Source organism: Nicotiana tomentosiformis, chromosome 8 (genome assembly GCF_000390325.3).
Source record: "Nicotiana tomentosiformis chromosome 8, ASM39032v3, whole genome shotgun sequence".
NCBI classification, from domain to species: Eukaryota; Viridiplantae; Streptophyta; class Magnoliopsida; order Solanales; family Solanaceae; genus Nicotiana; species Nicotiana tomentosiformis.
Window position 1 is genome coordinate 87,743,123 of NC_090819.1, and position 27,385 is coordinate 87,770,507.

The following is a 27,385-nucleotide window of genomic DNA, read 5'->3' on the forward strand; positions in this document are numbered from 1 at the left end:
CCTTAGGTTTTTTGAATGGGTGTAGATCATCGTGTGTTCTCGGGATTGGTATCTCCAAATAGGTTTTTCTTCTACATAATTGTTGACTAGTTCACTTAGAATGGTTGATAGTCCTATAATTCTTTTGTTTGAGTAGAATGCTGGTATATCAGGTTTGGGTATTTCTGGTTGTATTTGTACATTTTCTGGGATAATCATTTCTCTAGTTAGTCCTAATTTAATAACTTGGATTATTGGTTTTATCTCGTTATAGAGTATCTCTGCTGGTGCTACATAAAATTTTATATAAAATAGGTCTCCTTTGGTGATTCTCTTGTAGGTAGTAAAGGCACTATATAGCTCTGGTATTGTAGCTATTTCTTGTCCGGTTTGTGTGTACACTGTACTTAATAGTCCGTAATTGTAACATGTTTTAACTAAATTTGCATTCGTCCCTGGTTGGGCAATCAGTCGGTTGTATCCTTGTAATGGTTGTGTTATATAGTCTGTTTTTGGGTTTTGGATTGTTTTTGATCTCGGATTTAGGTTTAAAAAGGTTTGAATCTTGTGGATATTTTGTATATAGCTGTTGGTAATATAATCGTAGGTTTGTTTTTCCTGGTTTAAGCTTTCTCTATAGCTAGTTGTTTGTGGTGATGGTGTCAAAGGATTTTGGGATTTTGGGGTATATGGCTTGTTGAACATGGCGTTCATATTTGTATTTGTATGTTTTCCTTTTCTTATTGCTGATGTTGATGTACCTGCAGCTGTATGTAAAATAGTGTTAGTTTGTAGGTTTTGGGTTTTTAGGTGTTTCCCAACGTCACCTCCTAGGTCCGCATGTTTTGAGCCATGCTGCTGGCTTAGTTCCGCATGTTTTGAGCCATGCTGCTGGCTTAGGTTTTTTGCTTCTATAATCTGCAACCTCTTTTCTACTTCCGTCATTTGTAGTGATAGTGTAGTAAGTATTGAAAATAGGTCTTGTGTAGTTTCTTCTTCATTTGTTTGTGTACTTTTGTCTTGATAAGTAATCTGCAATCACATTCTTGTCAGTAGGAATTATTTCTATTGTAAATGTGAAATTTAGTATATTTAATACGAGTCTTCGTATTTCTTTCGTTGTAACTGAGTCTTGTACCTTTTTGGTTATCCACCATTTAACTTGTGTGTTATCTATTCTAACAATAAATTTGTTATATACTATATATGGTTCAAACGATAATAAACACTTATATAAAGCTAATAATTCTTTTCTATTTATTTCCCATTTTAACTGTGGTTCCGTAAATGATCCTGAATAATATCTACAGTGATGTTCTATTTTTTCATCCTTATATTTGTATTTAAGTACTCCTCCATAACTATGTTATTTGTTTTAGTTATAAGTTCTGTATATGTTTCACTTATTTCTGAATCTTCTGAACTTTCTGTATTCTGTTCATTTTCATTATTAGTTTCATTTATTTCTTCAAGTTTTACTTCTATGTCCTCTTTTAATTTTTCCCTAAATTTTTCTATTTCTTCCTTCAATCTTTCTTCTTGCTCTAATTCTTTTTTCTTTTCTCTTTCTCTCTGTTTGTTTTCATACAATTCTTTTAATATTGCTAATTCTTTTTCTAATTCCATTATCCTGGTGTTTTTGTTTTCTTCCACTTGCTGTAATTCTTTTTTAGCTTGTTGCCTAATTTTTTCAATTTCATTTTTCCTATCAATTTCTTCATTTTCTTTTATTATTCTTGTCATTGCTGTTAAACTATCTTCTAATCTTGCAGTTTCTTTTTCTAACATTAAATATATGTTTTCTCCTACTTTCTTATATCTTCTTCCTATATTTGAAGTTATTATTTTTATTTTTAATCCATCCAAATTTTCGTATGTTTTTTCGTCTACCGCAAATTCTTCTTTATTCATATTTTATGTTTATATCTCCGGCATATATTTCTGGATTTATTATGTTATTTGTTTTAGTTATAAGTTCTGTATATGTTTCACTTATTTCTGAATCTTCTGAACTTTCTGTATTCTGTTCATTTTCATTATTAGTTTCATTTATTTCTTCAAGTTTTACTTCTATGTCCTCTTTTAATTTGTCCTCTTTTAATTTTTCCCTAAATTTTTCTATTTCTTCCTTCAATCTTTCTTCTTGCTCTAATTCTTTTTTCTTTTCTCTTTCTCTCTGTTTGTTTTCATACAATTCTTTTAATATTGCTAATTCTTTTTCTAATTCCATTATCCTGGTGTTTTTGTTTTCTTCCACTTGCTGTAATTCTTTTTTAGCTTGTTGCCTAATTTTTTCAATTTCATTTTTCCTATCAATTTCTTCATTTTCTTTTATTATTCTTGTCATTGCTGTTAAACTATCTTCTAATCTTGCAGTTTCTTTTTCTAACATTAAATATATGTTTTCTCCTACTTTCTTATATCTTCTTCCTATATTTGAAGTTATTATTTTTATTTTTAATCCATCCAAATTTTCGTATGTTTTTTCGTCTACCGCAAATTCTTCTTTATTCATATTTTATGTTTAATCTTAAGTTGTAAGATATACTTATATTCTAGTTTTGACATTTTGTTTATTAATTTGTCCTTTTTCGTGGTTTTATATTCTTTATATAATTCCTGTAATTTTGTTATTGTTTTCTTTTCTTTTTTAGGATTTTTACTTGTTAATTTTTTATTATTTTTATCAATTATAATTGGTATATTATATTTATTTGTTATAGCTCTGATACCATTTTGGGGGGTTTGTGGGTCGGATTTAGCTCCGATTAGCTTTTGTTCATAAATCTTCATAAGTCTGAATATTCTTCTACCAAATCGTATGTATTTTGTGGGTCTTCTACTTCTTTTTCGTATTTAAGTATTTTTTCCCAAATATCTATTTTTATGTCAGTAGGTTTTAATTCTTTGATAAAATATAGGACTAGTATTTTATATTTTTCTAGCATTCTTTTTGTCATGTAAGTAGTTATTCTGTATTTTTCTATCATTCTTTAAAAGTGGTTCAGATTATATTTTTGTTTAGTCTTTAGTGGATTTGTTGTATTTATGACTATTTTTATATTGTAAATATTTTATTGTAATATTCTGTTTGTAACGGTTTTATTTTTAATATTTCCGTTATGTCTTGTTGTATATTTATCAGAAGGTCTATATCCTTTGTTATTAAGTAAGTATTGATTGTTAATTTTAGTTGTTGTTCTAAAGCTTCTATTTTTTCCGTAATTTCTATCCAGTATGATAAATATTCTTGATTTATCATGCTTAATCATAATATTCTCTTATTATAGATTCTAATTTTGATATTTCTATTTTACAATTTGTTATATATTCTACATATTCTATTTCTCCTGTTTCTATATATTCGTTTATATTAATTTTTTGGAGTTGGAAGAATGTTATTAATTTGTTTATATTTAGTTTTTCTAGTTTATCCTTATTATGTAGTTCTTTTAATTGTTTTATATTATCTCTTATATGTTCTAAAAAGATTAGATCTTTAGATTCTTGATATAATTGCATATTTTGATGTAATCTATGTTCTTGTAATTCTATTATTTTTCGGGTTTCTGTTAGGTTCATCTAGTCTGAATATATATCCTCTGTAAGTATATCAAATTCAGATAGGCTTATTGTATTCTCTTCTTCTAAGTCAGATAATTCTGCTAAATCATACCATTGTTGGGTCATTAGTTCTAGTATTTCGTTCATAAGTAATTTGTCAAATATTATATTTTTGATATCATTATTTAGTGATCTAAGTATGTGTAAAATGGTTATTTTATATTCATCAGTGTTATCTAAGATGTAAGGATGATCCATTTTTGTTTGATGTTTTGGCTAAAAATATTCCTTTAATCTCTTCGTTTATCATGTTTATCGTCATCCTATAACAAGTTATTAAGAACAATTCTTTTAGTCACTACCATGATTTTTTGCTTCAATCGTTTTACCCTAACAGCGCCTCAACTCTGGTTACTTCCCTACCACGGCCTTCTGCCTTACTGGTTTCACCCTTAGGATGGCATAGTCTGGGCTTAAACTACTCTCAGCATAATTATTCATGGCAAACTTACTAAAATTATTCTAAATAACAGTTATAACATGATAACAATTATGATAATCTAGAGATTTCAGGAATATATGTATTTAGCTATACATATTTAAAAAAAAACTTACTTGATACTGTATATCGGGGATTTCTTCTTTCATAGGTTTGGATTGCTCCATAGATTAAAGATGTTAATTTATTTCACTGAATAGATTTTTACAAGAGAGGTTACAAGAGAGTTTTTTCAGAAGGATGTGAAAGGGGTAAGGTAAGGTGTGTCCCTCTAAGCCTTAAGGGCTGTCTATTTATAACGGAAACTAATCCAAACATCGTCCTCCTAACTTTACACTTGGACGGTCTAAAATTAAAGTAAAAGACGCGTTCCCAACAGTTTTTCCACTGACAGTGGTAGTGATAAAGTGGGACTCACAACAACAACTTAAAAACTAAAAGACGGAAAATAATTTACATAAAGTCAAAAGTTGCTTTAATAATTACATAGCTTTTTTCTTTATGTCATTTTCTGCTTCTTCTTGGGTCCTGCCGATCCTGCTAGCTGTCCTTTTGTTTTTGTCTTGTAGCTTTTGTTGTAAGATTCCTTTGTCTCTTTCTTGATATTTTGTTGCGTATCTTTTTAGTTTTCTTCTTCTTCAAATTTGATTTCTGGAACTATGTTTTTCTCTCCTTGACATTTCGAACATATGTGCTCTGAGTAGATTGGACTAATTTGTTTGCAGTATCTTGTCATTAAGTTTTGAGAAATAAATTCTCCTCTAATAGCTCTTGTAATGGGTGCTTCTTCTGGTTGGATTAATGTTTTAATCCATCTCCGTATCTCTTCCATGTCGTTTTCCCTTAGGTTTTTTGAATGGGTGTAGATCATCGTGTGTTCTCGGGATTGGTATCCCCAAATAGGTTTTTCTTCTACATAATTGTTGACTAGTTCACTTAGAATGGTTGATAGTCCTATAATTCTTTTGTTTGAGTAGAATGCTGGTATATCAGGTTTGGGTATTTCTGGTTGTATTTGTACATTTTCTGGGATAATCATTTCTCTAGTTAGTCCTAATTTAATAACTTGGATTATTGGTTTTATCTCGTTATAGAGTATCTCTGCTGGTGCTACATAAAATTTTATATAAAATAGGTCTCCTTTGGTGATTCTCTTGTAGGTAGTAAAGGCACTATATAGCTCTGGTATTGTAGCTATTTCTTGTCCGGTTTGTGTGTACACTGTACTTAATAGTCCGTAATTGTAACATGTTTTAACTAAATTTGCATTCGTCCCTGGTTGGGCAATCAGTCGGTTGTATCCTTGTAATGGTTGTGTTATATAGTCTGTTTTTGGGTTTTGGATTGTTTTTGATCTCGGATTTAGGTTTAAAAAGGTTTGAATCTTGTGGATATTTTGTATATAGCTGTTGGTAATATAATCGTAGGTTTGTTTTTCCTGGTTTAAGCTTTCTCTATAGCTAGTTGTTTGTGGTGATGGTGTCAAAGGATTTTGGGATTTTGGGGTATATGGCTTGTTGAACATGGCGTTCATATTTGTATTTGTATGTTTTCCTTTTCTTATTGCTGATGTTGATGTACCTGCAGCTGTATGTAAAATAGTGTTAGTTTGTAGGTTTTGGGTTTTTAGGTGTTTCCCAACGTCACCTCCTAGGTCCGCATGTTTTGAGCCATGCTGCTGGCTTAGTTCCGCATGTTTTGAGCCATGCTGCTGGCTTAGGTTTTTTGCTTCTATAATCTGCAACCTCTTTTCTACTTCCGTCATTTGTAGTGATAGTGTAGTAAGTATTGAAAATAGGTCTTGTGTAGTTTCTTCTTCATTTGTTTGTGTACTTTTGTCTTGATAAGTAATCTGCAATCACATTCTTGTCAGTAGGAATTATTTCTATTGTAAATGTGAAATTTAGTATATTTAATACGAGTCTTCGTATTTCTTTCGTTGTAACTGAGTCTTGTACCTTTTTGGTTATCCACCATTTAACTTGTGTGTTATCTGTTCTAACAATAAATTTGTTATATACTATATATGGTTCAAACGATAATAAACACTTATATAAAGCTAATAATTCTTTTCTATTTATTTCCCATTTTAACTGTGGTTCCGTAAATGATCCTGAATAATATCTACAGTGATGTTCTATTTTTTCATCCTTATATTTGTATTTAAGTACTCCTCCATAACTATGGTTACTTGAGTCTGTCTCTACTATATATATAAATTCTCTATTTTCATCTGGAAAATATAGTTTTGGTAATTTTTTACACATATCTTTTATTTTTTGTATATATGTTTTGTCTTTTTCATCAAAGTGATATTCTATATCTTTCTTTAATTTTTTCTGTAAAGGTTTTAAATTTTCTGCCAATTTAGGTATATATTCTCTAACTTGGTTAACTAATCCTAAGAATGATTGTAATTTCTTTTTTGTATCTAGGGTTTCATTTAAATTTATTATTTTTTGTACTATATGTGTTTGCATTTTAATTCCATTTTTATCTATTTGAATTCCTAAGAATTCCACCTGATTTTTAAGTATTTCTGCCTTATTTTTACTAAGGCTAATTCCTGAGGATTCTATTATATGTATGAATTTTTCTAATAATTTTATATGTTGATCTTGTGTCCTTGAGTATAGTAGTATATCGTCTATGTAGATTATACAGTTTTCTAATTGATTAAAATAGCTATCCATAAAATGTTGGTATCTTCCTGGTGCATTTTTATATCCAAATGGTAAAACGTTCCATTCATAAAATCCTTGTGGTACTGTAAAAGCTGTTAATTTTTTAGATTCTTCTTCTAATTTTAGGTGATAAAATCCTGATTTACAATCGAATTTACTGAAGTAATTATATCCTTGTACTTGCCTTATTTTTAATATTTTATTTGGTATCGGGTAATTATATGTTTTTGTTTTTGCATTTAAATTCCTATAATCTATTACCATTCTACTTTTACCTCTTTTTTGCTCATTATGTTTATTTACTATAAATGCTGGGCTATTATGTTTACTATTACTTTCCTGTATATAATTATTTTTTAATAGTTCTTTTATATGCATTTTGAATTCTTCTAGATCATTAAAATTATATTTTAATGGTTTCTGTGTTATTATACTATTTTCATCTATTAATTCTATTTTTACTTTCGTTTTATGTTTATCCCATCCTTGAAGGGGATTTTCATTATATAATGATTCTAATTTGTCTTGAATTATTTTTATCTTATTTATAGCAAATATTATTAATTCTATTTGTTGCTCATTTATTTTTTCATTTTCTAATTTTTGGGTTACCTTTTCACTTCCTTTAATCCACGGTGTTGTTTTTCTTATTTTATTTCTTACTCTTTTTGCTCCTATTTTTTGTTTGCATGGTGTAGTAAACCACCAATGAGTTTTTGTTATTATATGTGGGTATAATTTATCTAAAAAGGGCATTCCTATTAATATATCTTTATTTGTAAATTCATAACTATATATTTCATCCATAGTTAGTATTTTATCCCATATTTGTATTTTTATATTTTTTGCTTTTTGCGTTATCAAGCTTCCTTCATTGTTAAATCCTGTTACCACAATAGGTGTTAATAATTTTTCCCATTTATCTTCAGGTAAACAGTTATGTCTGCATACATTTACTCCTGCTCCTGTATCTATCATGGGTGTATAATATCTGCTGTAATATCCTTCTATTATTATTTTTGCTAGTATATATATTTTTGTCATGTTAAGGTTCTTTCAATTGTTATTTTCTTATTTTTATATGTTATTATAAGATGTCTATCTCCTAGGTTATATGGTTTAACTGTTTCTAACCATTTTATTCCTAAGGTAATATTTTCATTTCCTTGGTAAATATTAAATTCTATTTCTACTGGGATTCCTCCAATAATTAGTTCCTTCTTTGTTATTTCTTCTGTTCCTACCAAATTTTTAGGTAATCCTGGGCATATTGTTTCTGTAGTTATTATTTCACTTTCTTTAACTAGTTCTTTAGTTATATAATTGTCTTCTTGTCCAGTATTTATCATTATTAGGTATTTTCTTTGATCTATTACTCCTGTTATATAATAGTTGTGTAACTCCGGTTCTTTTATTAATCTTTGTGGGTTTGTATATTCTAATCTTCTCGAGGTACTTGCTCTTGAAGATGTAGTTTGTGGGGATTCATAATTTATTCTTTTAGATGTGCTTAGTCTTTCTCTTACTATTTCTAAATCTCCTTCCATATCTATATCTTTGTAACTATAATCATTATTGTCTATGACTGATATTATACTATCAAATGGGTTTTCTATCTTTATTTTTTCAATCTTATTTCGTGCTGTTATTTTGTGATTGGTTGTTAATATATATAAATTTTTACATTTTGCTGTAAATATTTTACTTCCTGGTGCCAGCTCTATTCCTGACATTTTCCAGTACAATACTAGTGATTTATCTATATTAGCATCTTTTAATGCTACTGTATAGTTAGCACTAATTATAAATTTAAATTTTTGGTATATCAAATTTCCTTTTATTGCACAAATTATACTCTTTTCTATAGGTTGTACTATTCTATCATCTGCTAAATATATTTCTATTGGTGTATCTATCCCTTCTCTAAAACAGGCTTTTATAAGTATTTCTGTTCCTCCTAAGTGTACATATTTGATCGGATTTTTTGCTTTTATATTCTGAATTTCTTTATTTATTGTTCTTTTATTTATTATAGGTATTTTAGCTTTTCCTCTAGTATATTTACAATCTATTATATGTTCTTTTTGACTTATTACATAATATTCTTCTTTTTTAATTTTGAACCAGTTTTTTATTGTTGGTACTTCTAATATTTTACCGATGCTTAAATCTAAATCTTTTCCTTTTATTTTTTCAAAAATATCATTATCAAATATTACTTTTTGTTCACTTGATTCTTCATCCTTATATTCTTCTCTGCTTATTATTTGTATATCGTTTTCAGTCATTTTCCTCTATATCTGATAGTTCTTTTTCTGATTCTATTTCTGTTTCTAATTCAGGTTCTAATTCATAAATACTATCTTCACTATCTAATTCATAATCTATATAGTCTAGTTGCATGTATTCTTCATTATCAGTGTTAATTTCTGTTATTTGTTTCTTTTTAGGGTCTCTAGGTAATTTACAATCTTTGGCTAGGTGTCCTAATTTTCCACAATTGTAACAAGTACATTCGGATAACTTTTTCTTAATTCTATATGGTCTTTTTCTTTTGTAATTTTTTATATAATATCTTTTCCTCGGGTTTTTATACTTATATTTTAACTTATTTCTTCTATATTTTTTATATTTTCTTTTATAATTTTTCTTTTTATAATAATTATCTGTACATCCAAACTGGGGTGCAGTTTTAATTTTACAACATGTAAGGTTTTTTATCAGTGTTTTTTCCATTTTAATTTCTTCTTTATGTTTTTCACATAATTCTATAAACCAATTCTTTAAATATCTAATTCTAGCTCCTAAGGTATCTTCTAATCCTGCTTTTTCCCAATCTCTTATTATTTTAGAACTAAAAGGTTCTGGTAATTTTGTAAAGTATATTTTTCTGATTTCTTTTCCTTCTTCAACACTATATGTTCCTTTATAGTAATATTCTTTAAATGCACACGTATATTCGTCTATGTAACACATGTTACATATAGCTAGTTTGTTCATTAGATTTCTACTTACTGTTTTTTCTTTTTGTTGCTCTTCTATTTCTGTTGTCATACTACTAAATTCATTTCTTATAGCTAATTCATATTTTATTAATATGTCTATAGTTGTTGTAGCTGATTCACCATCGAATTTTTTATTACTTCTTAATGCTTTTATACTTTCATCATTTAGATTTTGTATCCATAATTTTACTGTTCCTATTATTGTCCTTTCTATATATCCTGGTGCTTCTGGAATTGGTATTTTATTATCTATTAATTGTTTTGATATATATCCTACCCATAGTTGTATTATTTTATTAACGTCTTCTACGCAATCTAAGTCCAAAAAGTTATATTGTTCATTTATTGTTTTTGGTGTCCATTTTCTGTTTAATCTTTTATCCCATAATACTTTACTTCTGTCACTTCGTTCATAATTATTATTGTAATATGTTGGTATTGTTTGTTTGTATTTTCTTTCTTTTGATGTACTTGGTTTTTCGCTTATATCTCCGGCATATAAGCAAAGGCACGAATTATACGGGGTCAGAATCAAAGCCGGAACGTCTCGTACTAAGGTCCGGATGGAGTGGTCGTCACCGGACTTGATAAGACATTACTTCTCCGATCCCGAAACGAGTTCCGAGACCTCGGAAGACACGATAATGGTTACCCACGACCAACAGAGGACCGCGATATCCGCAACCCATCAGATATCACGGCGCAGATCTCGGCCCGTATCGATATCGGATCAATGATTAGCGAAAAAGAAGATTTTTACCTTTTTTAGAATTGTATTAGACGTGAAACTCTCCTACTATATAAATAGGGTAGTTTTTATTGAATGAACACATGGTAACATGCATATCAAAGCAATACAATTTTATTTTTACTGCTCTCTAGCTATAGCAAAATTGTTACTTTACTGTTCATTGTTTATTCTCTAATGGCTCCGAATTTAGGGTCTGATCGAGGGCAAAACTATTGTACAACCTAAGTTTCAGCTGAGCTATAACATTACAACTGGTTTGATTATTCGTTTTATCTTTCATTTATTTATCTAACATCCTCAATTACTTGTATTGAATCAATCCACATATCCTTAAAATCGCATATAAATTTAATTGTTATCTACTTTAAGGATAAACATCATGTAGTTTGAAATTTTTGAACCAAGCAAATTAAACTCAAATCAGTTGGAAATGAAGACACTTTTTTTTAGGTCCAAACCAATAAATTGTCACTTTTGACAAATTAAAATTTTTTCCAATAGGCGCATGATAAGATTAATGATGGAAAGTTCATTCAATTTCTTCCATTATTCTACCTAAGATGATCAGCGAATAAGACAAATAGCTAATGCACAATTAGTTCAAACAAGTTGGCAACAAATAACTTTATCACTACACAGCTTCCAAACTAGGCCAGCCCGTGTATTTATTTAGAATTAATTAGGATAAACTGCATATATTATTAAGTAGGACCTATAGGGTCATTTTCGCCCCCAAAAAAAATTGTTTTCGGAAAAGGAAAAACCAAAAGGAAAATAGCTAATAATCAAGTTTTCATGATTTCGGTTTAGACAAAGCTTTATTGAATTTTTTCTTCTCCACTGAACGAACAATTATAGCTTCCTGTTATATAATTTGCGTTCGCCGTTCGGTACATAAGAACAAAAATCATTTTCATATTAAAATAGTTTGTTTCTCAGTTGCAAGTTGACAGGTTTTATCAGTACACGTATTGGCCCCACTAAACCAACGCGTGAAGAGTTTACTTTGACAATGATGGAGTATTAGTTTATACTTTAAAGTTTTCTCAATTCTATTTTTCTTTTCTTATGAAATTATTTTGCTGAGACCATTTATTTTACACAGTTAATTTACTTTTAAGCAATTTGAGACATGCAGTTTGTGCGTAATCCAAAACACAAAGCATACAAGTACAGCAACAATAACAACAACAAAAAAATTCAATATAATCTCTAAGGTGAAGAGAAAGTATACAAGTATGACCACTAATTTAGAAATTGGAATTATAAGGAGATTATAATCTGCATACGGGTAGAACCGAGCTCGATGCTTGATCGAATATCTGGAATGATAGACCAGGCTCAGCACATCTGTAAGAGATCGAAGTTACAGATGAAATCGAGGTCGATATCGAGGTTCGAAGTTTGACAGGACCATCAGATTTGCCCTCAGGTTTATCGAAGGCATGACCGATCCTGCTTCTAACGACCTCGGGGAAAAAGTTTGCCAACTCAACCGATAAGGATCCGTGATTCTCGCCATTAACCAATCATTGTGGCGAAAATTACGGGATTAAGTAAAAAAGGGAGCCAACGGTCTACATAATTCCTTATAAAATAATGTCTTAAAAGCTTCATCTCCCTGGATATATAAAGGGAACTGAGTAATTCATTAGGGACATTAGAATATACATAAAAGAACGACATACTGTCTTTTCCAGCCTTGCTCATATTGTTTTGGCTTTAATTATATTTTGGCTCTAATAATATCACTCCTAGATTCGAAGGAAGTTAACCTTGCGAGGCTTAAGTTGTTCAATTTGCATGATTTGCATTTATTTTTCTACTTATTCTTCCATATTAAATGTGATTTCTCAACTTGTATCAAATTAGATGACATATCCTTAAAACCGCGTATAAATTCAATTGTTATCCTATTTTGGGGTAAACATTTTGGCGCCCACCGTGGGGCTAAGGATAATAGTAGTTATTTGATACAAATCTCTGTAACACACACTGCTTTACACTTGCTCTTTGAAGTGTCTTTGATTTCAGGCTAAAAATGACAAACTCTCAATTAACACCTCTATATATCAACAACGAGTTCGGTCATCAAGGTGAGAATAACAACATGGCGCCCGAAAACACAGGGCCACCCGCTGATGTCGTTGGAATTCAGACCGCAAATCTGATTGATGTAAATTAGCATGTGGCCATTGAAGAAAACTTGTCTACCGACCCTGAAAATAGCGTCCGCGGTGGAGCCCGGTCGGCAGCTCGAAACACACAAAATATTGAAGAAGACGGGATCAGCCTACGCATGATCTTTGAAATGGTGCAAGTTCAACAGGTGGCGATAGCTCATTTGCAGAGCCAAACCCAAGCACCGAGCAGGGTTGAACCCGATCCTCCCCAAGAAGTCACTCGCGGAACGGAAACGGCCGTGATAAGATCGAATGAACGAGAGCCGGGGACTAATCCCAAAATTATAAAAATGCTCGAGGAGCTGACAAAGTGGGTAGAATCAGGGGAAAAGAAGATTAAAGCGAAAGATAAAAAGGTCGAAATATATAATTCCAGGATAAATCAAATCCTAGGAGCACCCCCGATATTGAAGGGACTGGATTCCAGAAAGTTCATGCAAAAACCTTTTCCTCCAAGCGCGGCCCCAAAACCGATCCTCAAGAAACTTTGTATGCCCGAAATACCTAAGTACAATGGAACGGACGATCCAAATGAGCATGTGACCTCTTATACATGTGCCATCAAAGGAAACGACTTGGAATATGACGAAATCGAGTCTGTTTTGCTGAAAATATTTAGGGAGACCCTGTCGAAGGGAGCCATGATATGGTATCACAACTTACCTCCTAATTCTATTGACTCATTTTCTATGCTTGCAGACTCTTTCGTAAAAGCACATGCCGGTGCCATCAAGGTTGAAACCAGGAAATCAGACTTTTTCAAAGTCAAACAGAAGGAGAACGAGATGCTCAGGGAGTTCGTGTCTCGTTTTCAAATGGAACGAATGGATTTGCCGCCGGTTGCTGATGATTGGGTTGTTCAGGCTTTCACTCAGGGACTCAATATTCGAATCTCGGTGGCTTCGCAATAATTAAAGCAAAACCTGATAGAATACCCTGCCATTACCTGGGCCGATGTACACAATCGGTGTCAATTGAAAGTCAGAGTCGAAGATGACCAACTCGTGGCACATTCGGAGTCTATATATCCCGCCAGGACTCTCGACAAAGCCAAGAGGGACATCGATCGTGAACCAGGATCAAACAAGGATCGATATCGGCCCTATAATGGAGAGCGGGGGAACAATGGGTCCGGGCGGAACCCTATAAGAAATGAAAGAAGAAACAAAAAAGTTCGAAACAACCGAGGGCCAATGACCAAAAACGGTTTTTACAGGCCCACCGGGCCTAAAGAAGCGCCGAGGCTATCGGAGTACAACTTTATTATCGACGCGGCTGCCATCGTATCAGCCATCGGGCGACTCAAGGATACCAAATGGCCTCGACCCCTGCAATCCGATCCAGCTCAAAGAGATCCCATCCAGGTATGCAAGTATCATGGAACTCACGATCATAGAATGAAAGACTGTCGACAACTGAGAGAAGAAGTATCCCGACTATTCAACAACGGGAACCTTCGAGATTTCTTGAGCGACCGGGCCAAGAATTATTTCAGAAACAGGGATTCTAACAGATAGATGGAACAAGAAGATACCGAACCTCAACACATAATTAATATGATCATCGGTGGAGTCGATATCCCACAGGAGCCAATGTTGAAACACACCAGAATCTCCATCACCAGGGAGAAACAGACTCGAGATTACTTACCGGAAGAAGTCTTTTCCTTCAACGATGAGGATGTGAAAGGGATCATACAACCTCACAATGATGCGTTGGTAATATCTATACTCGTAAATAAAACTAGAATTAAATGTGTGTTAATCGATCCAGGTAGGTCGGCCAACATTATTCGGTCGAAGGTCATAGAACAGCTCGGTCTACAAGACAGGATCGTGCCAACAGTCCGAGTCCTAATTAACATAGATTGTTTTGCTTGGTCCCATCTTGATATGATAGGGATCCCACTAGAAATAACCACTCACAAACTAAGCATGGACGCCCAAAAATTAATTCGGTCAAGCAGAAGAGGAGGCCCCAATCCGAGGTCAAACATGCTTTCATCAAGGACGAGGTATCTAAACTCCTAAAAATAGGGTCCATTCGAGAGATTAAATACCCGGATTGGTTAGCAAACATAGTGGTAGTCCCTAAAAAAGGGAATAAACTAAGAATGTGTGTAGATTACAAAGATTTGAATAAAGCATGCCCCAAAGACTCTTTTCCTTTGCCCAACATCAATCGTATAATCGATGCCACGGCCGGCCACGAGATCCTCAGCTTTCTCGATGCCTATTCCGGGTACAACCAAATACGGATGGACCCGAGTGATCAGGAAAAAACCTCCTTCATCACTAAAAGCGGCACATACTATTATAATGTAATGCTGTTTGGATTAAAAAATACCGGTGCCACATACCAACGCCTAGTGAATCCGATGTTCGAAGAACAAATAGGAAAATCGATGGAAGTTTATATTGACGATATGTTGGTTAAATCCCTGCGAGCAGAGGACCATTTAAAGCATTTGCAGGAAACCTTCAGTATATTGAAGAAGTATAACATGAAGCTGAATCCGGAAAAATACGCGTTCGGAATCGGATCAGGTAAATTTCTCGGGTTCATGGTATCCAACCGAGGAATCGAGATCAACCCCGACAAGATTAAAGCTATCGAAGATATCATGATAGTGGACAAGGTGAAGGCCGTGCAAAGGCTAACCGGGTGCATTGTCGCCCTAGGGCGATTCATCTCGAGGTCTTCCGATAAGAGTCGTCGATTTTTCTCGTTGCTGAAAAAGAAAATCAACTTCACATGGACCCCGGAATGCCAACGGGCCTTGGAAGAACTTAAGCGGTATTTATCGAGCCCGCCACTGCTTCACACACCGAGAGCAGACGAACAATTATACTTGTATTTGGCAGTATCAGAGATAGCGGTAAGTGGAGTTCTAGTTCGGGAAGAACAAGGTATGCAATTTCCGATTTATTATGTTAGCCGGACCTTGGGTGAGGCCGAAACTGGATACCCCCACCTAGAAAAATTGGCGCTCGCTTTGCTAAGTGCCTCGAGGAAGCTAAAACCATACTTCCAATGTCACCCCATATGTGTCGTAACTACTTACCCGTTAAGGAACATTATGCATAAACCCGAACTATCGGGCCGATTGGCCAAATAGGCCATGAAAGTAAGTGGGTACGATATTGAATATCGACCTCGGACAACCATTAAGTCCCAAATATTGGCAGACTTCATGGCCGACTTTACACCGGCCCTGATACCTGAGGTCGAAAGAGAGTTATTGGTTAACTCAGGGACATCTTCGGGAATCTGGACCCTCTTTACAAACGGGGCCTTGAACGCCAAAGGGTCCGGACTTGGTATCGTACTAAAGCCATCAACAGGTAATATAATTAGACAATCTATTAAGACTATGAAATTGACTAACAACGAGGCTGAATATGAGGCCATGATTGCAGGCCTTGAATTAGCCAAAAACTTGGGAGCATATGTGATCGAAGCCAAATGCGACTCCCTCCTTTTGGTAAACCAAGTTAATGGAACATTCGAAGTCAGAGAAGAACGGATGCAGAGATACTTAGACAAGTTACAAGTGACATTACATCGGTTCAAAGAATGGACTTTGTAACACGTACCTCAGGATCAAAACAGTAAAGCCGATGCCCTCACTAACTTGGGATCGTCGGTCAAAGATAACGAGTTCAATTCGGGAAAAGTCATGCATCTTATGAGATTAGTGGTGGAAGAAGGCCACGCCGAGATAACTCGACGAGCCTAACTTGGGACTGGAGGAACATGTACGTGGAGTATATTAGGACCGAAAAATTGCCCTCGGGCCCAAAAGAATCAAGGGCCCTGCGTACAAAAGCAGCCCGATTTAGCCTGGACGAAGACGGAACCTTGTTCAGAAGAACATTCGATGGTCCACTTGAAAAATGTATAGGGCCGGGGGATACTGAGTATGTTCTGAGGGAAATCCACAAGGGTACTTGTGGAAATCATTCGGGCACCGAATCACTGGTGAAAAAAATAATTAGAGCCGGCTACTACTGGATCGACATGGAAAAAGATACAAAGGAGTTTGTTCGAAAATGTGAAGGATGCCAAAGGCACACTCCGATGATCCATTGACTTGGGGAGCCACTGCATTCGGTTTTGTCACCATGGCCTTTCATGAAATGGGGGATGGATATCGTCGTCCCCCTCCCTCGGGCACCCGGTAAGGCTTAGTTTATTTTATTTATGACAGACTATATTTCTAAATAGGTAGAACACAGGCATATGAAAAGGTTAGAGAAAAAGAAGTCGTCGATTTTATCTGGGACCACATTGTATGTCAATTCGGAATACCGACCGAGATTGTGTGCGACAACGGGAAACAGTTTATTGGCAGCAAAGTAAGCAAGTTTCTCGAAGACCATAAGATTAAAAGACTCTTATCCACTCCTTACCACCCTAGTGGGAACGGAAAAGCAAAATCCACCAATAAAACCATAATCCAAAACCTCAGAAAGAGGTTGATTGACGCCAAAAAAAAATGGAAGGAGATGCTACCTGAAGTCCTGTGGGCATATCGTACAACCTCGAAGTCCAGTACCGGGGCCACCCTATTTTATTTGGTTTATGGCACCGAAGCTTTAATACCGGTCGAGGTCGGAGAACCGAGCCTCAGATTCTGACATACAACAAAGGAATCAAATGACGAGGCTTTGAGTAAAAGTCTGGAACTATTAGATGAAAGGCGCGAAGCAACCCTTGTCCGATTGGCCTCCCAAAAATAGCGAATCGAGAGATATTATAATCGAAGGGCCAACCTTCGGTACTTCAATACCGGGGACTTAGTACTAAGAAAAGTTACACTGAACACCCAAAATTCGAACGAAGGGAAATTGGGGTCAAGCTGGGAAGGACCATACCAAATTATCGAGATCACCAGAAAAGGATCCTACAAGCTCGGAACAATGAACAACGAGAAATTACCGAACAACTGGAATATATATCACTTAAACGATATTATTGTTAAGGTACGACCCCAATTCTTTCTTCTATTTTTTTTACATTTCAAACTGGCACTTACAGGCAACCTACAAAGGATGATATAAGATCCTAAGTCCATAAGCACACGTTGCACTCTTTTTTCCTTGAACCGGTTTTGTCCCAAATGAGTTTTCCGGCAAGGTTTTTAATGAGGCAGCAAGTAAATCATACTAACTTAGAATCGAAGGTCGACTACGAACCGGTGGCAAGGGTTACAACAGCATTCGAGGCTGCTCTTCAGTTAGCCAACACTGGGGGCAATACCCTCGGTTATCGACTCTTTTAAGAAAACTTCGTAATTAAGGGCCTCGATCAATAGGATTCATTGTAAGGGTCAAACGCTGAAAAGAACCTTGCCTACACGGACCGCTTGAGCCCCGACACAAAACGTGAATACATGTACAACATTTACGCACACGAATATAAGAGAAGATTCTTCCTTGTACATAAACATCTTGTCCTTTGAAAGATTTCTTACATATTTCAAGAAGCCAAAGATATCGAGCCCAAGGGCCACCTTAATCCGAGTCCGAACATTCACTTCACTCGGGGATTGTAGGCATTGCATAAATATAAAGGCTAAGGCTGTTCCGAGTTAATAAAACTCGAGGGCATGGAGCTTATTTGGCATTGCTCGAATTAAAAGGATAAGGCCATTTTCGAGTTAATAAAATTCGAGGGCATGAAGCTTATTTGGCATTGACCGAATTAAAAGGCTAAGGCCGTTCCGAGTTAATAAAACTCGAGGGCATTAATCTTATTTGGCATTTTCCGAATTAAAAGGCTAAGGCCATTTTCGAGTTAATAAAACTCGAGGGCATGAAGTTTGTTTGGCATTGCCCGAATTAAAAGGCTAAGGTCATTCCGAGTTAATAAAACTCGAGGGCATGAAGCTTATTTAGCATCGCCCGAATTAAAAGGCTAAGGCCATTTTTGAGTTAATAAAACTCGAGAGAATGAAGCTTATTTGGCATCGCCCGAATTAAAAGGCTAAGACCATTCCGAGTTAATTATTTCATGCTAAGACATTTCGACCATTGCTAAGATAAATAAAACATTAAGGGAAAAATTCAAGAGATGATGAAAGGAAAAAAGCCTTATACATATATATCAAAATTTATTTACAAGGGCTGGATAACCCCAATGCATGTTTTTACAACGGCCAAACGACCTCAACAAAAAAGTTAGTGCAAAAGACGAAAAATGTCCTAATCCTCATGGGGGCTACGTCGTCGCCTACGGGTTCTTCTTCACCACCAGACTCACCTGACTCTTCAGACACCTCAGAATTCTCCTCGAGAAAAGCTAGCCTCTGAGCATTGGGTTCGTATGTCTTGGCGTTCTCGATTTTGGTCAATATGTCAAAATTCTGAGCATGGACTCCCTCGAGGGTCTCCCTTCGTGATTCTCACCTCGCATGCTTCACCATGTTTTTTGCCTTCTCCTGGATAGCATCGACATCAACTTTGAGCCGAGCCACTTTTTTATCAGCTTCGTTCCGGGCCGTAATAACTCCTGACTTGGCAACCTCGAGCTCCTTGGCCAGATTCTCTTGACAAAAAATAGCCGAGCTCAGTTGAGATCTGAGTCCCTCGATCATTTTGGCCTGCGCCGAGTTCTTTTCCTTTGCAGCCCGAAGCTGATCCTCAGCATAAGCCAACTGTGTCCGTGTAGTCTCTTTCTCCGAGGCTATGCGATCCATATTTTTCTTACATTCTTCGATCTCGGCTTTGACCGTATCCACCTCCCTTCGGAGTTTCTCGATCATGTCAAGTTTTATTTGAACATGTGGGCAAGGATCATTAGCTACTAAGTTCGATTCATCATCACTAACTTCAAAAACTCTTCTTACCTGCTCGACCAGGTCAGAATGTTCCCTACAAGCCGCTTGCAGCTTAGCTTGGGATTTTTCATTAAGGAGCTTATAAGCATCCCTCTTTTCGGCAAGCTCCCAGGCCTCGGCCTCGAAACGTTTTGACTCCTCCCGGTATTGAAGAAAAGCCTTGTGATGAAGCACTAAGGCCTACAAACACAAAGGAAAAATGTTATGATTATTCATGATTAAAGCTAAGTACATAATAAAGGGACATACGAAATTACCCGATTCATCGCCTGTTGAGCTTTGTTGAATAGGTAGGATGCCTCTACCTCGTTCATTTTTCTTTGAACCTATTCGGTCACTAAGCACCGAAGGTAACTAGAAATCCCCACCGGGGAAGAAAGAACCCGAGCGTCCTTTGGGATGGACATACAAATTGTCCCTCTCCGAGTAGGGTTAACACTCGGAGCTGGGAACTGGTTCACTAATCATGGGATTGGAGAAGGACTACCGGCTTCCGGAGATGGTGTCCTTTTTGGTACCGGTAAGTCTCCCAACCCGGTAACATCCGCTGAGGCGGTAGAATCCAGGTCATCGAAGAAATGGTAAAGAGAATCTATTGCTCAATGGGCCCCCTCGTCGAGGTTACTTTTCAGTGTCTGGGCCTCGTTTATCATTGAATCAGTAAACGAAGGTGACCTAGAGAGGTCGATCACCCCAAGATCCTCCTTAGGAATATATCTTCTGACTAGGAAGTAACAGCCAAATTCCCTTTGTCAGCTTCCCTGGCTCGGAGAGAAATGGTCTCGACCCTTCTTGGTTCAGAGGCTTCGGCCGCTACTTTTTCTACAGCCTCCCTAACTTGAGGCAGTTCATAGCCACTTCTCACACGGGCCACCAAATTGGAATCTTCTTCTTCTTCTTCTTCGGACTCATTCCTCAACCGATTGAGTGAGTCCGATGAGAGCTCTCGGGCACTAACATCTTTGGTTTTACGCACCAGTCGCTTCCTCGGTTTTTTTCTTTTCTAGGTTCGAGGGACTCAAAGCTTTTCTTTTCTTCTTATCTTTGTCCTGTTTCGAAGAAGGGGGATCGGCATATATTATCTTCAGCTGATGGAGGCCTCATTTTGACATCTTTTGGTAAACCTGCAAAATAAAAATATAACGGATCAGAAACCGATGATGAGAACATAAGATCAGACATATTATTAAGGAAAAACTCTTACCATGATTACGAGCCTCCTATCGACCCTTCGAGAGATCACACCATAAGCACTCGAAGTAAGGTATTTGTGTCGCGATGCCCTCGACCCACTCTTAAAGTTCAGGAATGGGGTTCGGTATTCGGGCGACATCTGCATCCCATAACATCGATGAGAAACCAACGGAATGAAAAGCAATAAAAGAAATATCGAAGGCAAAGCTAAACTTACGTTTTGTGTTCCATTTCTCAGGAAATGGCATGTCCACAGCCGGGATTAAGTACGATGAAGAAGGTGAAATTTTCTTAGAACACAAGAAGAATTTGAGTGTAAAAGTTCTAATAGATGGATTAAAAGGGTATTTATAGGTTTCTCAAGCGACGGTTCACCTCCCGAGGTAGCCGACCATCAACTGACACACATTTAATGTCTCGAAGACTGGACTGACGGGATATTTCCACTATTCTTATCACCTACGTCATGTATATATTGTCATGATTTATCGAAGTGGGGACCGAGGGTTCATATCATTTTTCATCGCTTACTCTCCCAAAAAACGAGGGGACTATCTGTATACGGGTAGAACCGAGCTTGATGCTTGATCGAGCATCTGGAATAATAGACAAGGCTCGGCACATCTGTAAGAGATCGAAGTTATAGATGAAATCGAGCTCGATATCGAGGTTCGACAAGACCATCAGATTTGCCCTCGGGTTTATCGAAGTCACGACCGATCCTGCTTCTAACGGCCTTGGGAAAAATCTTTGCCAGCTCAACCGACAAGGATCCGTGATTCTCGCCATTAACCAATCATTGTGGCAGAAATCATGGGATTAAGTCAAAAAGGGAGCCAATGGTCTATATAATTTCTTATAAAATAATGTCTTAAAAGCTTCATCTCTCTGGATATATAAAGGGAACTGAGTAATTCATTAGGGACATTGGAATATCACTCAGCCTTGCTCATATTGTTTTGGCTTCAATTATATTCTGGCTCTAACAATATCACTCCTAGATTCGAAGGAAGTTAACCTTGTGAGGCTTAAGTTGTTCAATGTGCATGGTTTGTATTTATTTTTCTACTTTTTCTTCCATATTAAATCTGATTTCTCACTTTGTATCAAATTAGATCACATATCCTTAAAACCGTGTATAAATTTAATTGTTATCCAATTTTGGAGTAAACATAATCAAAGTCTTATTAGAAATATGCAAATTATATTTCAAAAATTAAACAAGTAATGATGACTAAATTAAACATAGAAGACATTCTAATATCTAAGGTGATAGAAAAAAGTTGTTACTTGTAATGTAGAATGGAAAAGTACGTGTCTTTGACCAAGACTTGCTCTTAATTTTTGACTGTTTTCAAAGAATAATTTGTAAATGAGGAGTAAGTGAAAATACCTTATAATTTAAGTGGTAAGTGGGGAATAGGTAAAGAAACTTGAAAGAAAATTATTTTCTTAGTAATACTGTAACATAAGAATAGAATTAATCGAATTACATACAGAACTATTCTAAGTGTTTACCCGAAAAATGGATAAAGTTAAATTTATACGTAGTTCCAAGGATACGTGGCGCAACTTAACACAAATTGTAAGGATAAATAGAAATGTAAATATGGATTGCAAAGAATATGAAATAGATAAGGTCGTAAAGAAAATGAATCTTAGGATTCAACAAGTAGAAACAATTTAAGAAGCCTGAAAGAACGATGCTTTACTATGGGAGAATATAGTGTTTTTATTACAATGTAAGCCTGAAAAAACTTGTCTTTACAGAAATGATAACCATGCCCTTTTATAATGGAGGGACTTTGCTCTAAGTATAATAAAATAAACACTCAGTGGGAGACCCATGATAAATCAATTTTACCACAATTTCTGTCAAGATTCTCTCTAGTGGGATTGCAACGGCTTTTGTCTGCGAGCTCGATCTTGCTTAGAGCTCTCGATTTTGGTTTGAGCTCGATTTTGACTCGAGCTCTCGATCTTGGCTCAAGCCCGATTCTGGCTCGAGCTCTCGAATTGATTCAGGGTCAATGTTGGTTGGTCTCTGAATTATAAGCATGATAGATTTCCTTTGCATCATAGTTCGATTTGGATTCGAGCTCGATAACGATGTCAAACTCGACATGGATTGGCCCCCCGGGTTCGAGGCTTGTTTGTTCCATCTTCGGAATCTTACTTCGATCGATAATCGTTCGAACTCAATCGGATGTGCGAATGTCAAAATTTATTTCGACCGTATACAGATAGTCCCCTCGTTTCTCAGAAAGAATGTGGTGAGAAATGATATGATTTTTTAACAGCTCGATCGGATTATACCCTAACGTTTCCATCGTGTTCGACCATGATGCATGTGATAGTTGTACCGTCGGTTTAGTCTTTCAAGGTATTTAATGCATGTCAGGTGGTGGTTGGCCACCGCTGATACTGAACCGCCATCGCTTGAACCTATAAATAACCCTTCCTTTTATCATTTACCACTTTTACATCTTCTATCTTCCAAATTTCCAAGTCCCTTTTCGTATTCTCTAACTTACCCGTATATCTGTGATTTCTTTTTGCAAAAGCCCCTCTTTAATTCTACCAAATCTTTATCACTTTCCTCTAATCCTCACCTCTGAATTCGAAAATGGCGAAAACGTCACAAACCATTTCTCAGAAAGAAAAGGCTTCATCTTCACAATGTGCCGCCGATGATACACCGGCAGAACCACGGCCTGAAGAGTGCGTTCCCGGGGCGTGCGTCCTTACTTCTGATTTGAAGGTCGATAAAGACTCATCGGTCCCTGGCCGATGTGAACCAGTATCGAGGTACATATGTTCGATAACCGAGAAGCACCTCCAACAACTAAAGAAATATTGCAATTGGGATAAAAAAGAAATAATGATTCCTTCTTCTGACAAAGATATCACTTCTTACGTGAAAGGGTTTTTGAATGTGTATACTTACCCTTTCACGTTAGGTCCCCTTGATTCCGTTATTATTGACTTCTGTCATCAATACAAATAACCCTAGGCCAGGTCCATCCTTCATTTTGGCGGATCGTTATCCTGATCCGATATTTCGTGAGCAAAATCGAGGGGATGCCGTTCACCCTCGACCATCTTATCCGATTGTATCGTCCCCGAGGTTTTCGAGGAGGGTTAATAAAACTTCAGCGTCGGGCTTCCAAGGCTCTATTCTCGAGTATTGACAAGGACAAGGATCGGGGTTAGATGGGCAGGTCCGTTCGAGTGAAGACTTCGGACCTGATTCCGACCGAAAAGATGCCTTTTCCTGAGGAGTGGAATATGAAATGTAAGTGTGATCCTGTTGTTGCTTCTATTTTGTTCTTTCATTTCTTTTCTCATCAACACTCTTCTTTTTGTGATGTAGCGGTTCCCTGGATGACCGGAGCAGTTCCCGATATCAAGAACTGGGTACGAGCTCTTGTCTCGACCTCCACATACGCCGAGTGCTCATGGCGCGATTTGTCAAAGGGTCGGTGGGAGGCCAAAAATCATGGTAAGCCCCTTTCTCGTACTCTTTGATAGTTAGAACGAGGTAGTTTTCGAATATTTTAACAAAATATTCCATATGCAGGTCTGGGTAAAGATGCGGTTTTGAGGCCCCTGTCCAACGAGGCAAAAACATTGGCCTTTGTCCCAAAGCCGGCGAAGGGAAATAAAAGGAAAAGAGCCACCGTTCCCGAAGATCCAAAACCGAAGAAGAGGACGGCTCGTAAGCCGAACAAGAATGCCATTCCTTTGACCGTGGAATCAGTTCTGCGTCTAAGGGATGAGGATGATGATGAAGAAGAAAATGATGGGTCCGCGCTGGTGGCCCAAACGAAGAGAACCACCGATGCCCCATCGGCTACTGGATCGATGAAGCTTCATGAGGCTTCGCCTCGAACTGAGGATATACCGGAGAAAAGATCGGGTGGAATCCCTGAATTATCGGAGATCGAAGACTCATCTCATTGGAGCCAACAGATGGGGGATATTTCTGAAAGGGCCCTCGGATCCCTTCGAACCAAAGAGAATGCTCCAAGTGATTCTTTTGGGGCAGCAGCAATCAAAAATTCGCCCACCTTTCCCGTTTTTTCCAAAGGGGTGATTCGAAAAGCTCAAGCTCTAGGGGACCTCGATCTAGACAGGCCTCACGATAGAGAGGATCCCTTTCGTGACATGTTTACCGGTGTCGAGGACGTTGCCGGTACTAGTGATGAACCAAATCTTTTTCATGGGGTGCGGCAGGCTTTGAATCAGGCAAGCCTTAAAATTATTTTGTCGGTACTATCTTCATGTTTACTTTTCGTTAACTTCGTTTCCTATTTATTTTGTAGGCAGTGACAGTTCATCGAGAAACATGTTCTCGGTCCCAAAACGAGCTGTGTCGATACGAGGCCGACCTTCAACGGGTTACTGATGAGAGGAAATCCTTAACACTTCTCTTAGGGCAGAGAGATGAGGAAATAAAAGACCTCCGAGCTGAGTTGGCGAAGGCTCATCGAGATCAGATTGACTTGTCTGAGCAGGTAATGATACTTTTAAAAGCCTATAGGCTTGATACTGGAACGATGGCTAAATTTTCGGTCTCACAGTTGCAGCAAACAAATTGAGATGATCGGGAAGCTTCGTGAGGAGGTCGACGTGATAAAAGCGGAGTCTTTGCAGTGAAAAAAAGGTATGGACCACTTTACTGCAGAGAAAGAAACTGCTCGAGCCCAGTTATCATCGGCCGAAACCCAACTTCAAAGAATGAATGAAAAAGGCCTAGTTCAAGCAAGAAGAATAGAGGAACTCGAGGCTCGGTTGGCCTTTGTACTTGCAAAGGCCGAATCTGATGCCAAAAAGGCAAAGGCCGATGCGGATGCACTCGTGGCCGTCTATCAGGCCGATGCTGAGGCTGCCCAGGTCCAAGCAAGAGAGGCAGCCGAGACCCCCGATGCTCGAGCACATTGGGTTGCCGAACTTGCTAAGTGCCGATCTCGAAGGGAAACCCTTGAGGAGATCCATGCTCGTGGTTTTGATCTCGCTGAAGAGATAAAAAGGTCCAAAGAACTTGAAGCCGATGCTGAAGCCCTGGTTTCCGATGGCGATGATGATGACAATGATGATGATGATGGGAGTGAGAGCAGATCCGAGAACGGGGGGGAGACCGATATAGAAGAGACCGCTCCTGAGGATGACCAGGAAGCTTAGTTCTTAATTTTTACGTTGTAATCAATCATGTAGACTAATTTGTATATAGACAATTTTGCCGACTTGCTTCTTTTTTGTGAAAACATTCATACTTAATCAAATTTGGACTTCGTAGTCTCTATAATCGAGCGAGAACTTGAAGTGATGTAACCTTTAGGCTTATTAGTTGAGTCAATGATTCGAGCTCATTGTAATGTAGCCCGTAGGCATAATGGTCGAGTGAGTTCTTGCTCGAACTCGAAATACAAGTAGCCCGTAGGCTTAGTAGTCGAGTAAATGATTCGAATTCGATGTAATGTAGCCCGTAGGCATAATGGTTGAGTGAGTACTTGCTCGAACTCGATCTAAAAGTATCCCGTAGGCTTATTAGTCGAGTGAATGATTTGAACTCTATGTAATGTAGCCCGTAGGCATAATGCTCGAGTGAGTGCTTGCTCGAACTCGATCTAAAAGTAGCCCGTAGGCTTAATAGTTGAGTGAATGATTCGAAATCGATGTAATGTAGCCCGTAGGCGTAATGGTCGAGTGAGTGCTTGCTCGAACTCAATCTAAAAGTAGCCCGTAGGCTTAGTAGTCGAGTGAATGATTCAAACTCGATGTAATGTAGCCTGTAGGCGTAATGGTCGAGTGAGTGCTTGCTCGAACTCGATCTAAAAGTAGCCCGTAGGCTTAGTGGTCGAATTTATCTTAATTCTGTTTGCGAAATAAATCTCCAAATAGAGGAATTTTTCTTGGATATAAGATGTCGGTAAAGAACTTTCTTTGCAAGTCACTGTACATGTGTTCATGTTTCGCGCCTGGGTTAGGGCCAACTACGTGATCATGGTTTGTCTTGACCATTTGGCTCTTACAACCTTTCCTATTGGAACCCCGTTGTTTGCGAAATAACTTTCTTGCATCGGAACTTGATATATTTGAGGGCTAATGCCCCCCCAGTATTCGAGGTCGGTTGTAAAGAGGCCTCAGATACTGTTGTAAGTGTAGCACGATCATTGGTTGCCTCGTTAAAAACGTTGCCGAAAAACCTATTTGGGATAAAACCGGTCTAAGGAAAAAAGAGTGCAACGCGTGCTTTCAGATCTATGGCTTTGTATCGAAGGATCCATCTTAGCTCCTGCTCGGACTTCTGCAGGGGTCAGTTTTGAAATGTAAATGAATATAGAAGGGTTGTACCTTAGCAATAATATCATTTTAGATGTGACACATTCCAATTACTTGATAGCTGTTTGCCGTTTATAATGCCGAGCTTGTAAGATCCCATTTCGACGTTCTCGAGAACCTGGTATGGTTCTTCCCATTTCGGTCCTAGTTTTCCTTCGTTCGGATTTCAGGTATTCAGGGTGACTTTTCTTAGCACTAAGTCCCCGGGCTTAAAATGGCAGAGTTTGGTTCTTCGATTATAGTATCTTTCGATTCGTTGCTTTTGGTCGGCCAATTGGACGAGAGCAGCTTCTCGTTTTTCATCCGATAATTCGAGGCTAGTGTTCATAGCCTCGTTATT

The 27,385-nt window shown here is 36.9% G+C and overlaps 4 protein-coding genes across 4 annotated transcripts; all 4 read right to left on the reverse strand.

Moving 5' to 3' along the window:
• Positions 1-1,296: 1,296 nt before the first annotated feature.
• On the reverse strand, positions 1,297-1,767 carry LOC138897789 (uncharacterized). Its single transcript, XM_070183803.1, has one exon. It carries the CDS (start codon positions 1,765-1,767, stop codon positions 1,297-1,299), a length of 471 nt encoding a protein of 156 aa, XP_070039904.1.
• Positions 1,768-1,882: 115 nt separating this feature from the next.
• Positions 1,883-2,326, reverse strand: LOC138897790 (cilia- and flagella-associated protein 45-like). Its single transcript, XM_070183804.1, has one exon. The coding sequence runs from the start codon at positions 2,324-2,326 to the stop codon at positions 1,883-1,885; it is 444 nt and encodes a 147-aa protein (XP_070039905.1).
• A 6,184-nt stretch (positions 2,327-8,510) lies between these two features.
• On the reverse strand, positions 8,511-13,395 carry LOC138897791 (uncharacterized). The gene is made up of 2 exons (XM_070183805.1): positions 13,329-13,395; positions 8,511-10,220 (listed from the first exon to the last, which is right to left on the reverse strand). The coding sequence occupies exons 1-2, from the start codon at positions 13,393-13,395 to the stop codon at positions 9,007-9,009; spliced, it is 1,281 nt and encodes a 426-aa protein (XP_070039906.1). The 3' UTR covers positions 8,511-9,006.
• A 5,676-nt stretch (positions 13,396-19,071) lies between these two features.
• Positions 19,072-19,820, reverse strand: LOC138897792 (uncharacterized). Its single transcript, XM_070183807.1, has 2 exons — positions 19,764-19,820; positions 19,072-19,686 (listed from the first exon to the last, which is right to left on the reverse strand). Exons 1-2 carry the CDS (start codon positions 19,818-19,820, stop codon positions 19,072-19,074), a joined length of 672 nt encoding a protein of 223 aa, XP_070039908.1.
• Positions 19,821-27,385: the final 7,565 nt, after the last annotated feature.